A 16,505-nucleotide genomic window follows, 5' to 3' on the forward strand; every position below is an offset into this window, starting at 1 on the left:
GGCATATTTCGTGCCAGCGACGCTGTACGCTTCTTGGTTGGGCTCTTGGCCTTGTGATCCAACGCAGCTCTCAGCTCGCGAGGAGCCCAAACCGGGCCCGTTTCTATAGAGACATGCTTCCTCTTCCTTGATACCCCATGGTTAACTCTGTGCTGTCATATCCGTTTATGTCGTCAGGTTAATACAGCTGGTCACGAGCTAAAGAATCCCCCATGAGCCGATGAAGCCGTGGAACAGACTTGGCCTTCTCGTCTTTCGAGAAAGATGCTACAAGATCTGGCTCACAGTCGACAGGTTGAGCTCTGCTGGGAAACGAGAAATGGAGGACTGCAGCGATGAAGGATTTGTTCCTGCAGTATTACCAACAAAGAAGAAAGAAAAAGAGATGTAATTGGATCAACTAACACAATGAATTATTGTCTGCAGCTCATGGTTGATATGGCCACAGAAGAATTGTCTAAAGCAGGAGACATTGGGATGCAGAAGTTGCTCAGCATATTGTTGAAACTTCACTGACATTGGAGTTGCAGTTGAGCTCAATTATGAATGCACATCACCAGCTGCATTCCCAACTTAGCTATTCATCTCTAGATACTAATTTGAGCATCAGAAAACTCTTTTCAATATCAATCCTTATATATGAGATAAAATATTTAGATTCAAGACTATATCCAGAGTCCTCAAGAAGGAATTAAGATTATTTACTCGTTCTTGATTTAGGTAACTAAAGAAGGAATTAAGATTCATATGAATGCTCGGGTATGCCCTTCCATTAAAATCCTGCCGTCGATCTCAAAAGGGCCATGCACAAATCTAAAAGTAGGATGAAAAGAAATGCAGAGTCGGGCCCACTTCTTCGCGCGAGCACTCTGCTCAGTTGTCGACCGTCCACGTTTTAGATCCAATTCTCGCTATAAATCTCTCTTCCCCACCGCGACGGGTAACCGAACCCGTTCCTAATCCGAAGCAAATGGCGGCCCTGTGCCACTTCCCTTCCGCCCCTTCTTCCCCTCGGCTCTTCCCTCTCTCGAGATTACTTTCCCCCGTCTCCCGCGCCTCCAAACAACCCCAACACCTCCTCCTCGCGGCCTCCCCCATCGAGAATTCCATCCCCAACGCCTCTACCGCCGGCTCGCGTCTCCGGTGCTTTTCGTCTTCTCCCAACGCCGCCGCGTCCCCTGTCACCCTCCCGTCGGATGAGCGAGAGTCCCGCTCTCTTGGGGATATCACTCGCCCCGATTTCCCCATCCTCCGTCAGGTACATGCTTCCTTTCGCGTTGGATGCTTTCTTTTTGTTCTTGATTACTGTAGTTACTCTACTTGCTCAGAATTTGATCTGAAGTCTTGTGAAAGTAATACGGCTTTTCTGTTTTCTGGTCCCTTACTCTTGTAGGTGGTTAATGGATTCAACTTGGTTTACTTGGACAATGCGGCGACTTCTCAGAAGCCTTCTGCTGTTCTCGACGTCTTAAACGAATACTATGAAACATATAATTCAAATGTTCACCGAGGTGTCCACTATTTGAGGTACGGTAACCATCTCCATGACAAATTGAATCAGAGATTAATAAGCCGCCCTCATTTTTGTGATGTTGGGGGAGTTATCCTTACATCTGCTTGGTACAACTTACTTGTTTCGAATACTGAGTTGCTTTATCAAAGGGATACCCTTAGTTTTAGATAGGATGATTTTTAAATTCTCAGTAGCTTTATCAAAGGGATAGCCTTAGTTTTAGATACTTGTTCTGCTAGTGATTTGTAACTAACTATTTATTACAGAATTAAGATATTATCTGAGATATTTTAGTTTTGAACTTTAATGCAATTCTTGTCTTGATACATGTCAAAGATATGTAAAATGCTTGTTGAATGAAGACGACACTTACCTGTTACACTTAGTGTTTCCAAGGTTTTGAAGTTTATTTAAAATGTTTGCTTATTTCTTTGTTGTTGAAATCAGTGCAAAGGCCACAGATGCATATGAGGAAGCAAGAACAAAGGTTGCCACTTTTGTCAATGCAATGGATCGTAGAGAGATTGTATTTACCCGTAACGCTACAGAAGCTATCAATCTAGTAGCCTACTCATGGGGTTTATCAAACTTGAGGTCTGGGGATGAGGTGTGTTTTATATCACATTGCTTATAACTTTAATAAACATTTTTTAAAATCAATTGTTGGCTTTGACTGAACTACAATGTGGTGCAGTGCCTTTTTCTATAAAGATACTTCTAGTGAGTTTTATGTTCTAAATCTCTAGACATTCATTTGTACTTTTGTGCTGTTCGAATTAAAAATTCTTGCAAGTTCATACTTGTATATTGCAAGAACAGATTTAGTTTCTCTGCTCTTCTCTCAGTCTTAGTTGAATAGTTTTCTGCCTTTTTTGTCGTTATTTGTGGTCATCTTTTGTACATTTCTTGTCCTATTAAACTTGATCATCCTCTCTTTTATTGCAGTTTACATTCTTTCTTGTTCTTCTTCATTTTGCTGTAGATATTACTTACAGTTGCTGAACATCATAGTGCAATTGTACCCTGGCAAATTGTTGCAAAAAAGACTGGTGCAATTCTGAAGTATGTTGGGTTGACAAAAGAAGAGGTTCCCGATCTTGACCTTTTGAAAGGACTCCTTTCAAAGAACACCAAGCTTGTAGTTACTCATCATGTCTCTAATGTACTTGGTATGTGCTACTCAGATCAGATCTTTGCTCTTTTTTAGCCATCCTTTCTCAGTTTTTTCGACTTGTGAGGTTGGGATAAATCACTTTGCTTGGTGGACGAATAAATTTTAGTAATAGGATGCAACTAGTAAATTCTGAAAATAATTTATGAATTTCCTTTCTGCTGTACCCAGTTGAAGAAAGCAGAAAATATCTTCAACTTGAGTTTTAAAGATTTTTTGGCATTAAATATTGGCTAGAGCATTAACATTATTTAGTCATTTTTTATGTTAACTTCTAATCTGAAGCTTCTAAAGACAATAAATAAATATTTTTATTTATGAAAAATAGGTATAATACCAATAAATAATAAAATGAGCAAATATATTAAAAATGATTTGGATCTGTACAGAAAAAGATGGCACCTGTGAGCTTTGTTGGTGCTCCTGAATTCATGGCATATAGTTTTACATGATAGCCCGGTTGAATAAAAAATGATATTTTAGTTTGTTTTTTGTGGTTGTGCCATTGTAAGCTATTATTGTGTTGTTCTTGTCGTGCACAGATACTGCTATTCACTTATGTTTGTCTGTACAGATTCTTCTGTTGATGCAAAATTTTCTTTTAAAGGGCAACAAAATTGAAAATGTGATATGAGAGAACAGTCAATTTCAGTGTTGAGTATTCTATTTGTTTCCAGGTTCTGTTCTGCCTATAGATGACATTGTGGTCTGGTCACATAATGTTGGGGCAAAGGTTCTTGTGGATGCTTGTCAAAGTGTTCCTCACATGATAGTGGATGTGCAGAAACTTGGTGTTGATTTCCTGGTTGCCTCATCACACAAGGTGTGTTTCTGTAATTTTCTGTTGTTTTATATATGTATATGTTGTCACCAATTCTAAAAGGACTTATTAGGAATTTAAGGATTAATCATCTCTCAGATGTGTGGGCCTACAGGCGTTGGTTTCTTATATGGAAAAATTGAGCTCTTATCCTCAATGCCTCCATTTTTAGGTAAATTTGCATAATTTATTAACAACAGTTTATAGTAATAGATCCAATTTTGTTCAACAGTTTATAGTAATAGATCCAATCTTGTTGTTTGGACTTATTTGGTTAACATTTATAATTCATGACAGGTGGTGGTGAAATGATATCTGATGTGTTTCAAGATTATTCAACCTATGCTGAGCCGCCTTCCAGGTCAGGATGATTTCCACCCTTTTTTGAGGACTAATAGTGATGAGTTTGCTGATTTGACATTTTGATTTTTTATAACTTCTATCAAAAGATTGTAAAGGAGAAATATGCCAAAAATTCTGCAGAACTTAAAATACTTTTTCATTTTACTCTAGTCAGCATAACATTTTTGTCATGCAAAGGTGGCCTTGTAGCACAGTTCTATATATTCTTGTTTCTGGTGTGTTAACCTCATCAAGTTCTTGGACTAAAATTTGGTTTCACACTTTCATTAACATTGCTGCTTGAAACAAGAATGTGATGGTGCTATTGGTTGACAAGTTGACAAATCATGTTCTCATATCAACCAACACATACTATGACAAAGTAACATATCAAATGAAGATTCCATAATCATAGTCAAAATCGGGGTTAAGTACTTCAAGAGCAAAACTTCACATTTTTGGATTGTTTATATCATTCAGCTATGAGTATAGTGGAGCTGCTTTTAGTTGTTTCCATAAAACATTGTGTGATATATTTCACTTGATCTTCATATGTCTTTTCATAATGGATAATCTAATTGATGTTTGCTTAGACAGATTTGAGGCTGGAACTCCTGCTATTGGAGAAGCCATTGGTTTGGGTGCTGCAATTGATTATTTGTCAAGCATTAGCATGCAAACAATCCATAATTATGAGGTGAGTAGTACTTTGATTTTTTGTGTTTTTCTTGTCGTAAAGAGATTATCATGTCGGTGTTCTATAGAAAAATTGCAGAGACCTTCCTTTTAGTTTGCTAATGCAACTGATTGGAAATTATTTATTCTCTCTTGTAGAAATTGAGGTATGGGAAAAGAATGTTGTTCATTTCAACTACTTTTTTTTTTTCAAAAAACCTGATTGTTTATGGTTTTTCTCTCAGCTGCAATTTGTATCAAGTCCTACATGTTTATTGGATTGTTATTGTTATTTCTAAAAAGATATTTATTAACATAGTGATTAGTGTGTTGGTCAGTGCAGCAATAATGCATTATTAGGTCTTTAATTCCTTATCATCAGAGCTTGTTTGAATGTATGAAACCCCAATTTGAGATGTTGTAAATGAATGTTTTAATAAGGAGATTAACAGATGATCAAATGGAAGGTTTGGTGTTTTTGACAATGTTCTTTTTAATATCTTGACCAGAGTTTTCTTATTGTATTATCAAAATTGTATGATTGGGGCTCACTTTAGTGCAAACAGAGACCAGGTTGGTGTAACTTAATTATGCTGTTCACTCATTAATATCTGTTCTGTGGAAGGAAAGTTTGCCGATATTGTATAAGTAACCCATTTTGGGAATAATGATCACTTTAACTAAGAGACTTCTGTTTTGTTGAGAGTATTCCATTCTGGTTGCAGTGTTTGTTATAAGTTGCTTCAATGTATACAATAAGATGAAGTTCTGGGGGTATCTGTTTTCCGTTAAACATAGATCTGGAGAAACTATAACCAGATTGTGAAAAGATTCCTTGAAAATAAAACTGTTTTGGAACTTCTAATCAGAAACAGCACTTAGAGCGTAATCAATAATTCCAGAGATTTCAGGTAGAGGATTGAAAAGCTTCATAAACTTGGAATGACGGTGCTGTGTAAAAAAATAAATTTTATTCTTAAACAGTTAAATAAGATTCCCTGGGTGCGTGGTTGCATGATTGAGACAGTCAATGATTATGTAAGCTAGGATTCAAAGATTTCTAGAGCCTTTCTTGAAGGAAGCTAGTCTTTCTATTGTTGGACTACCATCTTGATAATCTGATTCCACTCTAAGACATTTATGTTAGTTCTTTTAGACTTTTACATCCTGGAGCTCTATCTTTCACATGTCACTATAATAATTTTTAAACTGGAATTCAATGGTTATCATGTTCTAGCACTTAGTTCAGAAATGATGTCAGTGAATCTTCAATCCATTTTCTTTTGCTAATTACTTGTACTTAAATTGGTGTCACATTGACACATGCTTATCTTCTATATTTTTTAGGTGGAGCTTTCAAATTATTTGTACCATAGCCTTTGCAGTGTTCCTAACTTGCACATTTATGGGCCTGCTCCTTCAGAAACAGTTCATCGTGCTGCACTTTGTTCATTTAATGTTGAGAAAATTCATCCAACAGATATTGCAACATTTCTTGATGAACAAGTAAGTAAATTCTGTAAACATAATCAGTGTGTCCCTTTTTATCTTTTTCCCTTACAGTTGGATGTAGTCTTATGGAACAATGTGTTCATGTTCCTAACATATATGATATGGTTTTCCTATTGTTTTTTCTTTTTTGACTAATCTAAGCTATATTTGTGGCCGATTAAGCTGAAAAATATATGACTATTTCCTTGTGGGCCAGTTACAATCGCTAATCTTAATTTGTAGTTGATTTTGAAATCGGTTTTTGACTTCATATAGTGAATTTTATTAATTTTGGTTTAGGGGTTATCCACACTTATTAACATTGTTTCGGGGTATGCCTGGTATGGATATTTATAGCTCTGTTGATGCCTTTTCATTTGCATCTAGTGATTGTCAATTATGCTTTAGTGTGCTTGTATAGATACAATGTTAATGTCTCCTATTGTTTTGCTAATGAGTCTGTAGAATTTTCGGAGTAAAAAATTTGACTTTGTTTGTGATGTGGGAAGATTAAGCAATGGTGTAAAGAATGTCCAAATAGTTGTATCTAATATATGCAACTAAAAGAATGCAATGGAGTTAAGGGATCCATGTTGGCAACCCTAATGTGTTGGGGAAGTACATTATTTTCATCATTGTATCATTACTAACTCATTGGTCTGATCTCAAAATTGGCTTTGTACTGAGCCCTGAGAATAGCTTATGGACTTCACCAAAGTTATTGCAAACTTGAACACAGAATATATTAACAGATCTTAATGATATGCTTGACTCTTCATGAAGCACTGTGTTTATGCTGTAAAATGAGAACAAAGGTACAAGAACCAGACTAAAATTCAAATTTATACTGTGCCATGCTTATAGTCCCATTCAAGTCTCTCTCTCAAAGCTGAGGGTTTGGCTGTGAGGATTTACTCACATTTTATGCTAGAATCCACCAATGGATTCTTGAAGAAAGATTTATTATCTTTTTCTCTGTACAGTAAACTTATTGTTGAAGATGTAAGTAATATATTAAATTATTTTCAATATCAATTTGATTATATTTAGTTGCTTACTGAGCCTCGTATTGTCAACACAAACAAAGTGGAATAGTTTTAGACTACTCATTGCCAGCAAGTTTACAAAACATTATTTCCTTATATATCCATGTCCTCTCATAGGCCTGTTTTTTTTCTTTTAGCATGGGGTGGCTATTCGATCTGGACATCATTGTGCTCAACCTCTGCACCGTGCCTTAGGTGTCACTTCAAGTGCTCGCGCTAGTCTTTACTTCTATAACACTAAAGAAGAAGTGGATGCCTTCACTCAAGCACTTAAAGATACTATCGATTTCTTTACCTCCGCCCTGTAAGTCAGCAGCATTTTGTTATGGTGTACCTTTGGGACGCATGAGTTACTATTTACTTGTAAATGCTAGTTGTAGCTGAATGTATACTGAGTCTTTGTAGAAAGGGGACATATAACTATTTTGTTGCACATTTATGTCGATGTTGTCTACCCAAAATCATAATCCCTTTTTATTAATTCCCATTGCCTTAGAAAATTGTGGCCCAATTATTTCTCAAGTGTTTGTTTTCTTATATTTTATTGGTTGTAAGGGTGTTTATCAGAATACATAATCATGGATAAGAGAGCAAAATGTCTTTGTAGCTGCAGATAAGGAATTTTTTCTTGTCTTGGTACTATATTAGACCTTGGACAGACTTGCACATACCATGTACCAAGGATTAAAATCTTGGCCCAGTACCAATATTTATCTATGGTTGGACCATCACTGTACTGGTATAAAACCATACTATGTCTTGATACAATTTGGTACCAATTTGTATTGGCTGGATTCACAATCATCGCTTCAAGGCCTATTAATATTAATCAAATCTAGCTTTTTGTTCAATAATTAATCAAAATATGTTTTCAAGAACTATTGTCAGTCATAGGTTAAGGAAACATACATAAATAACTTCTAAAGTCTTGAAGGCCTAATAAAAAGAATGTATCACAAAATTACAAATGTATAATTGAAAAACTAGTAGATAAATAGACAATGTCAGTTGACCCACGAGATGTCATTGAGGAAGCAATAATTTGAGGACAGTGAGTTTTCTCTATTTGATTCCATTCTCCATGAGGTTTGCAATGACAATAATGAGGTGGATAGTATATCTACCAATTATGGTGGCCATGTACAGGAGTCTTTCATTTGCAATACATAGAGATGTAGGATATAAAGAGCAATACTTAGCTCATATTATTTTGATTCATTGCTGAATAATTTACCATATTAGTTTACAGCTAAGAAGACAAAAGAAAAATAAAGAAAGTTGATGACTTCAAGGATATGAAAGTTTCAAATGGTTAAAACCTCCCTACCAGCACAAAAATTCATTAGCCACCAGCTTTATATGGCTTACAGCAACTAGATATTGATGGCAGATCTATTGCTTAAGAGCCATTATAGATGCTAGACTCTACATTAATTCCGTATCATCAGTTGCAGCAGCCATACTTGCCACTATTGCCAATATAGTGGTTACTACTACAATTACACTTAGTGATTGTGATGCCATGACTAATGCTAATATGATCCAACAATATCACACAGTACATCAATATGAAATTTTATATGATTGGTACCACCATGTGTAGGTTATTTAGAATTACAATATTAATCTCTAGCAGACTTATTCTAGGCCTTCACTCATTTCCCTCTCTGGCACAGCGATCCTTTTGATGGTAGTAGCCACTAGTAAGGTATGACTTGCATATTTTGAAGTCCATGTATTTATAAGTTCTCGGTTACATATTTATAACACCTATCATGTACCATCAATTATTCTAGAAACTGTTAACTCGTGTTCTTGACGTTTTTTACAATAGATCGTAAAGACTTCATTCAAGGAAAAAAATCTACAAAACTGGGTTAGTAGGTGTAGGGGCCTATCGTGCCTGTAATTTGTAGGCTGGTATCCTGTATCGAAACATGACATAGTACTAATGTCATATTGGTCTGATTGATGATCATATTGGTACTAGATCGAGGTATTAATGTTTAGTCTAAATGATAGAGTACTGGTTTAGTTAGCCAGAGCCCTAGTACATGCAGTAATTAGATCCCGGGCACTGAGAGAAATTTTGTTGTATCTTTTTTAAGAGTCCATACTTGAGATGTAACCATTTGTTGATGATTGTTTCCTATAAAATAAGGGTGGAGGATCGCCATAGTGAAGGAAATCTGACCAAAGGAAGGGGTCAGTCAGTTTTGGTTTAGGATCAACCTAGTGCATAAGCTCTTAGGACCACTGTATGATAATTTTGAGACAACAGGCTTTATTAACATGCGTTTGCATCTGAAAAATGATTATGCTTGTCATAAAGTTTTCCCTTCATTAAAATGTTTCTCCGTTTGTTTGTGCTCTTTTCTTCCAAGTTTATTTCTGCTGTTCTAAGACTACAGCCTTTTACAGATAACAGCAAGCATCATCTCCTAATTCACCAAATATGGAAAATCCTCATATGGAGATGTTTTTCTTCGTAAGCCAAGAAACAGGGGACACGACGAGAAGCACCTGCTCCTTCCAAGGTATTATCGTGTCAAAATGCATGTGTATCATCAGTATATTATTATTGGACTTGGTATTATCGGTCATCACCATCTAGTTTCAAAAGATAAAATTTTTTATCACTGGCAATAATGCATCCCATTCCATATTGTTTCATGGTTCTAGTTCATTATTAGTGTTATCTGGGATGTGCGCCTTTTATGTATGGCCATCTCAAATGGGACACTCTTTGTCTAAAAGAGAGTACCATGACTCTTTAGGGGGGATTTGTAGGGACAGTCGTTTATAAGCTTGGGCATTCTGATCCTTGGAATTAGACAGGTCATGTGCTTGCATAAGTTTAAGCTCTTTTGGATTTAAGATTAACCAGATAAAGTCATGAGCTGACCTACATCATATGTTTTGCTCGATCTTCTCTCTAGCTTTCACATCATGGAGGAAAAGTAGGCTTTGAAATTTCCTACCTCGGAAGTTGATGTTTAAAGGTCATACTTTTGCCTTGGAAACAATTAGCAGTTGTGGGAGAAATTTTTGAAAGAGATAAGGCCCAATGTGTCACATCTTAATATTTATGTCCTTAGACAGACACATTGGAATTTTAACCTAGAAGAAAATGCACATGGTGGGCTATTCTCGAATACTTAGATTGAGAAAGATAAGAATCTTCCGAGTGTAGAAAGATGGATGGATTCTAATAAGCTTATTGTTATTTAGATTAAATTGTTATCAATGGTCGACAAACACAGAATGAAAATTCCCTTTGTGATGTCAGAAGAGCTGACACTAAATTCTTGTCATGTATTGTATATCCGGCACGGAAAGACTGGCCTTCCGAGGGATTCCATCGGTGCTTTTTTTTTTTTTGGGATATGGAACTACGAAAACAGGAGGTCCGTACTCGGCCGTTCTCTTTTGCGATTTCACAAGGAATATACATTTTGATTTGATGTAGGAGGTCCTCTTTAACTTTCTTTATCATTGGTACCTTTGTGTGGTGGTTGCTGCTGCTGCTGCTGCTCCTGCTACTGCAAGGTCCCTATCCTCTCACAAAAGGGCGATGATGCGTGTTTGGACCTACCCACATGTTGCCGTGAGGAACACTGGCCCTTCTCCAGCAGAGAGTGCCTGTTGTTGAGTTTTGTCTACGTCTTTTAACCCTTAGCGGTGCTCAACTTCTCATTCGTTGTAAAAGATGATCTGCTTCGGTTCTTCGTGTGCTACCATTCTAGCGTACAAAGAACGGGCCTGTTGCGAGCTGGTGTGTAGTGCGGCCATTGGCTTAGGAATCGTCATATGTTGTGACATTTTGAGAGTCACTGTCCATATGCTTTGCAGAAGACATCGTTAGAAACGTGGTTGAACGGAATTCTCTTCCCTCCCACAACCAAGTCATGATTGCCTCCTCTTTTTCAGGGACACATCGTCTTCCATTTACTAAAGAGAAAGGATGTCGTCTTCTTCCCCCTTTGGACTCGCACAAGATCAACGAAGTCTGTTCAAACCTGCTGGTATTAGTACAGTATGATCAGAAGGGCTGTGTCAGCCCTTGAACATAGAGTAAATGAAAAGGGGTGGAATTTGGTAGGCAGGGGAGGCGGTCTGGAGATCAAACTATGTTGATCGATTGGCATCAGCCGCAACGGATTAATAGCTGGAAAAAGGACAGCATTGTTGTTGTTGTTGTTTTGGAAGTTACATAGGATAGGCGTTACCCACTGCTAGAATAGCGGAGGAATGTTTAGGCAGTGGTCTTGCTATTACTGGCTGTAGCTTGTCTACTGCAAAAAGTACAGGACGTATAGTTTACTGCGGATACGAGGACGCTCGGACATGAGCCAAGAACAAATCCGTACTTAACAAAGGTAATGCTCCAGACTATTCAACCCGTTTAATGTTCATCGATCAATGTAGTATAAATAGTAACTGAAAAAGTCAATTTAAGACAACTAAAACAATATATTCACGGGTGTCCCCATCCCCGTGTGGTCCGCCTACCGACCTTCGAAAAGAGCACAATATTTAGTCGAAGCCGGCCCCACGTGGATCGAACTCATATCAACTGTTTCAACACAAAAGGTAGCCATCGACAATTGTTTATAATATCTCACGGATGATCCATTCATTATTGCCTGACACGACATCTTCATTGGCTCACAGAAAGAAGGAAAAAGAAAAAGGCTGCACGTCAAAGCGTGAACGCCAAGAAAAGGCGTCCGCCGCCGTCTCACGCTCTCCTCCACACGACCTCACTCACTGTTGTTGTTGTTGTCGTTGGCAAATATGCCAAAACCAAAACTACCTCCATATTAATTAGCAAGAGCGATAAATACTAATAATTTTAGAATAATTCCTAACCCACTCAGTAAAATAAAACTGGCCGCCACGCTCCTCGCCACCGCAAGCGCAGTTAGTTTTCCGCTACTGGAAGTCGTCGATGTCCAAATCGCCGAACTCCATCTCCAACAACCGCTGCCTCGGCCAGTAGAACTCCGCCAGAGGTAGCGGCGACGCTTCCACACCGAGCCCGAAGGCGTCGACGCCGAACGGCACCGGGTCGTCGCAGTAGCCCAGCACCGACGTCGGAGAAGAGCGTGACCCGGCGATTCCTCCCGCCTCGATCGGCGCCCCGTCGTCGTCCTCCTTCCCCACCGCGAAAACGTCGTCGCAGCAGAGCACCGACGTCGGAGAGGAGCGCGACCCATCGGCGCCGCCCGCCTCGACCGGCGCGATGTCGCCGTCTTTTGCCGGGGTCGGAAAGTTGGTCACCGCCTTCGGCCCCCTCAGCCGCAAGGCCGCCATGTCGTACACCGTCGCCGCCTCCTCGGCGGTGTCGAAGGTTCCCAGCCAAACCCGCTTCCGCTGATGCGGGTCGCGGATCTCCGCCGCCCATCGACCCCACGGCCGCCGCCTCACCCCCCGGAACCTCCGCTTCCCGCGTTCGCCTCCCCCCACAACCGCCTCCTCCTTCTTAGGCGCCGCCAACGCCATCCGCCGCGGAGCCGCGGCCACCTCAATCCCGATCTCGTGCACGTGCCGCTTCACCCGCCTCCGGACGCCGCGGCCCTCCTCGTTGGACGACGAATCAGTGGCATCGACATCGTCAAAATAAACCCGGACGACCCTCTTCCGCCAACCCGATCCCCCGGCGACGGCTCTCCTCGCCGGGACCATCTTCCTAATCGCCACTACGTGCTCGGAAAACTTCACCTGGATCCCGCGAGCGACGTCCGCCGGATCCATCTTCGCTCAAGCCGCGCTCTCTACCAGCCGCGAACCATTCGAAGAAGACAAGAATAAAGCCACAGATTCCAGGGTCCGGATTCCACCAAAAAGAGGTACTCTGTTCCCTGCACTCTGCTCCTCTCGCCACCTCTCCAAACCAGAAACCTCTAAACCATGAATAGATAGAGGCAAATCGGATCAAAGTGGCAGGGTTTTGGCGAGGATTTGGCTCGGTCCATAGACGAGGATGAGGGCGAGCAGACGAAGGGTTAAGGGAAGGGGCTTAAAATAAGTCTGAACCACAGCTTTCACAGCACCATCTCCCGTCACTACCATTACGAAATTACTTTACTACCCTTATCCGACCACAGCTGGCTCCCGATTGGGCCTGTTTCGGGACATCAGCGCGCCACACTTCAGATCTCGAGATTGCCACGGCCACCGCATTCACGACACGTGCCATTTGCCCAAAAGACGCGTGCCCAGAGCTCGGGCCCACCGGAGGGGGACGAGTCAAAATTGATCTGGGCGGCGGAACCCCGGAAACCAAATGGGAACACGTCAGCGCTGCCACCGCCTTCTGTGGGTCCACTTCATCCGACGGCGAGCTGCCCGTCGTGCGAAAACCATAGCACCCGAGCCGTGATCACCGGCGAAGGAGAAGACGACGAAGGATTACGATCGCACGGAGACGTCGCATTGGACTGCTAAATCCGACCCATACGTCTGCAAAGTCCGCACAAACACCGGTACGCTATGAGACTTCCCCTTTCAGACTGTGTTTGTGAACGGGATCGATGATTCTGGGAGTTGACACATAATGGGGCAAGCTATAATAAAAATGCCTTGGCATTTAATCTGATTTATGAGTCACGCGGGGCTTAGGGCACTATGAGCAGTATGAAATAATTAGGTTCATCTTTGGCAGGCAAGAGCAAGTTGGTTTGAAGTATGGAGACCTGTTTGACACTGATAGGGACGGCCGATACTATGATATGATCTTACGAATCGGCATCTTGACATTATATGTTTGATATCTTGAAGCTATGTATTCCACGCCATCAACATCCTAAAGATTTTAATATCATGAGATTGACAAGGTATTGTCCCCGAAATTTATTAATCACGTCACAGTTATAGTTATAGTACATTCTTCAGGTTCGTAATTGTCACCTACATCATCGAGTTCATCTAAAAGAATTTACACGTTCTTTGTGCATTCGGGTATAGAAATATGAGCATACAATCAATATCTACCTCCCTTAACTAACTTGAGTAAAGGAGGAACTTTGACGAGCATACTCCCGTTGAACTTTACGGGGTTCAACACCTCAAGAGATTTAATATTTTTCTATACTAATTAGGGATAGACATAGAATAGGATTACAGTTGATTTCAAATTAGCATCCCAATCGGACAATCAGATTTTGTCCTAATAGAAACATATATATGTATGTCAAAGTCCTGAAAAACATATAGGGAGGGAGGGAAAACACCCAAATTCTTGAAAAAAACATAATATTTTTTGAAAATTTTCACAAGCACTTGTACTGTAAAATTTTTTGAAATGACGTCCTTAGTCATATAAAAAGATCATTTTACCCCTTCTTTTGTCATACCCATCATCACCCCTAGCTCTTGTGCGAGGGTTGGTCACCCCCCTCCACCAGGGGCAAAGTTGCCCCCCTTCACTTGTAGCTCTCGTAGAAGGGTTAACGGCTTTCCTCTATCATGCACGAGGTCATTTCCTTTCGTATATAGTCTTGCTCGAGGGCTAGTCGCCCTCCCTCCGCCTATAGCCTTACATGAGGACTAATCGCCCTCCTCCGCCTACAGCCCTGGCATGAGAGTTAGCCACCTCCTTCTATCGCACATGGGGTCACCCCCAGGGTTGCCCCCTATCGGCTCTAAGCAAGCACCATCGTTACAGACTATTGGGTTTTGGTGAGGGTGACGATAGAGGCTATAACTATTATTTAGAAGAAAAAAAATTAATAAAGATGTTTTACAAAAAAATTGAAAAGTAAGAGTTTTTTTTTTTTTTTTTTTTTTTTCTGGTTAGCTTTCTACATAACTTCAAGGAGAAGAGGAAGATGATACTAGATAAAACGATGAGTACTTTAAATCTGTAGTGCTTTGGATTATCTAAAAGCACATATTTATATTAGCTAATGGATAAGATACAAGCTTTTTTAAACAATAAAAAAATCCACCATATCCCAATAAATCTTCTCACTCTCATCTATTTATCTTAATTTAAATTCTTATTTCTGTATTTCATCTAATCTTAACTATTTGAATTAATCTTATCACACACTCTTAATTTAAAATAATTATAACTTGAAGTTATTCTTGGAAAAAATAACAAATTTCTTTCGTTAAAGCTTTTATAAAGATATCGGCAAGGCTATAGTAGTTTATTTGAATTTCTCCTTTATTAGCCAATTCATAAATATAATGATGTCAAACTTGATGTATTTGATGTGCCTGTAAAAGATAGGATTCTTTGTCATTGTAATAGTAGACTTGTCATCATAGTAGATTTTAGTTAGTCCATCTTATTTTTCTTGGAGATTTGTTTAAATTCTTCGAAGCCAAATTACTTGATATGCTATACTTATAGCCACAACATACTCTGCCTCATAGTTTGAAAGAGTAACACATAGTGACTTTTTTGTTATTCTTAAAATCACACCTGAGCAAAGGTTGAGCACAAATCCTAATGTTCTTTTTTAATCATATGCACAACAAGCCCAATCACTATAAGTATAAGAATATAACTTAAAATTTTATACTTATACTTAGGCAACCAAACTAGTTTTATGTTTTTATAGTGAACTATTAGCATTAAATTTTGACTTATACACCCATTTGAGTCCAACTGTTTCTTTTATTGAGGGCAAATATACTAACTTTCAAGTCTTTTTATTTTTAATAGCTTACAGTTAATTCATTACTTGCACACATTCTTCCTTTTGAACTGTAACTTCAAACTAAGTAGGTTCCAAAATAAAATATGTAAAATCACCTGACTAATATATCTATGAAAGAGTATGAAATTTCCTTAGATGTATTTCGGTATCACAAAAATCAATTGAATTAGAATAATCCAAAATATAGGAAGATTCAGGTATTACGTGAGATTCAACTAGTTTAGAGTTTTAAGCTTCTTCTTCATTAAAAATAGTATCATGACTTATGACTAATTCCTTAGTTATACGATTATAAAGTTTATAACATTTTGTCTCATTACTATATCCATAAATATATATTTAATAATTATATTATCTAGTTAATAATTACATTATCTAGTTAAAAAATATAATTATATAATTATATTTAATAATTACTATAGGAACATAAAAGTAAACAACATAACCAAATATCTTTAAATGACTTACATTTGACTTTCTATTTAATCATGCTTCATAGGGTGTTTTTCTTGTATACTATTTTAGTACTATTTTTACTAATTTTACTATTTAATCACGCTTCATAGGGTGTTAAAAAAGTGATTTAACAAATATACTATTTTTACTCATAAATTATATCCAAACCCCTTTTGGTACTATTTTTTCTTTAAGCATATATCTAGTATTCTCAACCACTACTCGGTTCTTGTACTCTGCTACTCTAGTTTGTTGGGAGGTATAGCTTGCAATCAATTTCTTATGAATGCTTGTATTTTTATAAAAAAAATAAAAAAAT

At 38.6% G+C, this 16,505-nt stretch overlaps 2 protein-coding genes across 2 annotated transcripts; one reads left to right on the forward strand and one right to left on the reverse strand.

Annotated features, from left to right (window-relative positions):
• The first annotated feature begins 929 nt into the window (after positions 1-929).
• On the forward strand, positions 930-9,731 carry LOC135626682 (cysteine desulfurase 1, chloroplastic-like). The gene is made up of 11 exons (XM_065132177.1): positions 930-1,258; positions 1,394-1,527; positions 1,961-2,120; positions 2,496-2,682; positions 3,362-3,507; positions 3,604-3,676; positions 3,802-3,865; positions 4,444-4,543; positions 5,869-6,027; positions 7,196-7,362; positions 9,480-9,731. The coding sequence occupies exons 1-11, from the start codon at positions 971-973 to the stop codon at positions 9,481-9,483; spliced, it is 1,482 nt and encodes a 493-aa protein (XP_064988249.1). The 5' UTR covers positions 930-970; the 3' UTR covers positions 9,484-9,731.
• Positions 9,732-11,665: 1,934 nt separating this feature from the next.
• On the reverse strand, positions 11,666-12,960 carry LOC135626684 (ethylene-responsive transcription factor ERF069-like). Its single transcript, XM_065132178.1, has one exon. The coding sequence runs from the start codon at positions 12,813-12,815 to the stop codon at positions 11,994-11,996; it is 822 nt and encodes a 273-aa protein (XP_064988250.1). The 5' UTR covers positions 12,816-12,960; the 3' UTR covers positions 11,666-11,993.
• Positions 12,961-16,505: the final 3,545 nt, after the last annotated feature.

This window comes from Musa acuminata, chromosome BXJ2-11, assembly GCF_036884655.1.
Source record: "Musa acuminata AAA Group cultivar baxijiao chromosome BXJ2-11, Cavendish_Baxijiao_AAA, whole genome shotgun sequence".
Classification (NCBI taxonomy): Eukaryota; Viridiplantae; Streptophyta; class Magnoliopsida; order Zingiberales; family Musaceae; genus Musa; species Musa acuminata.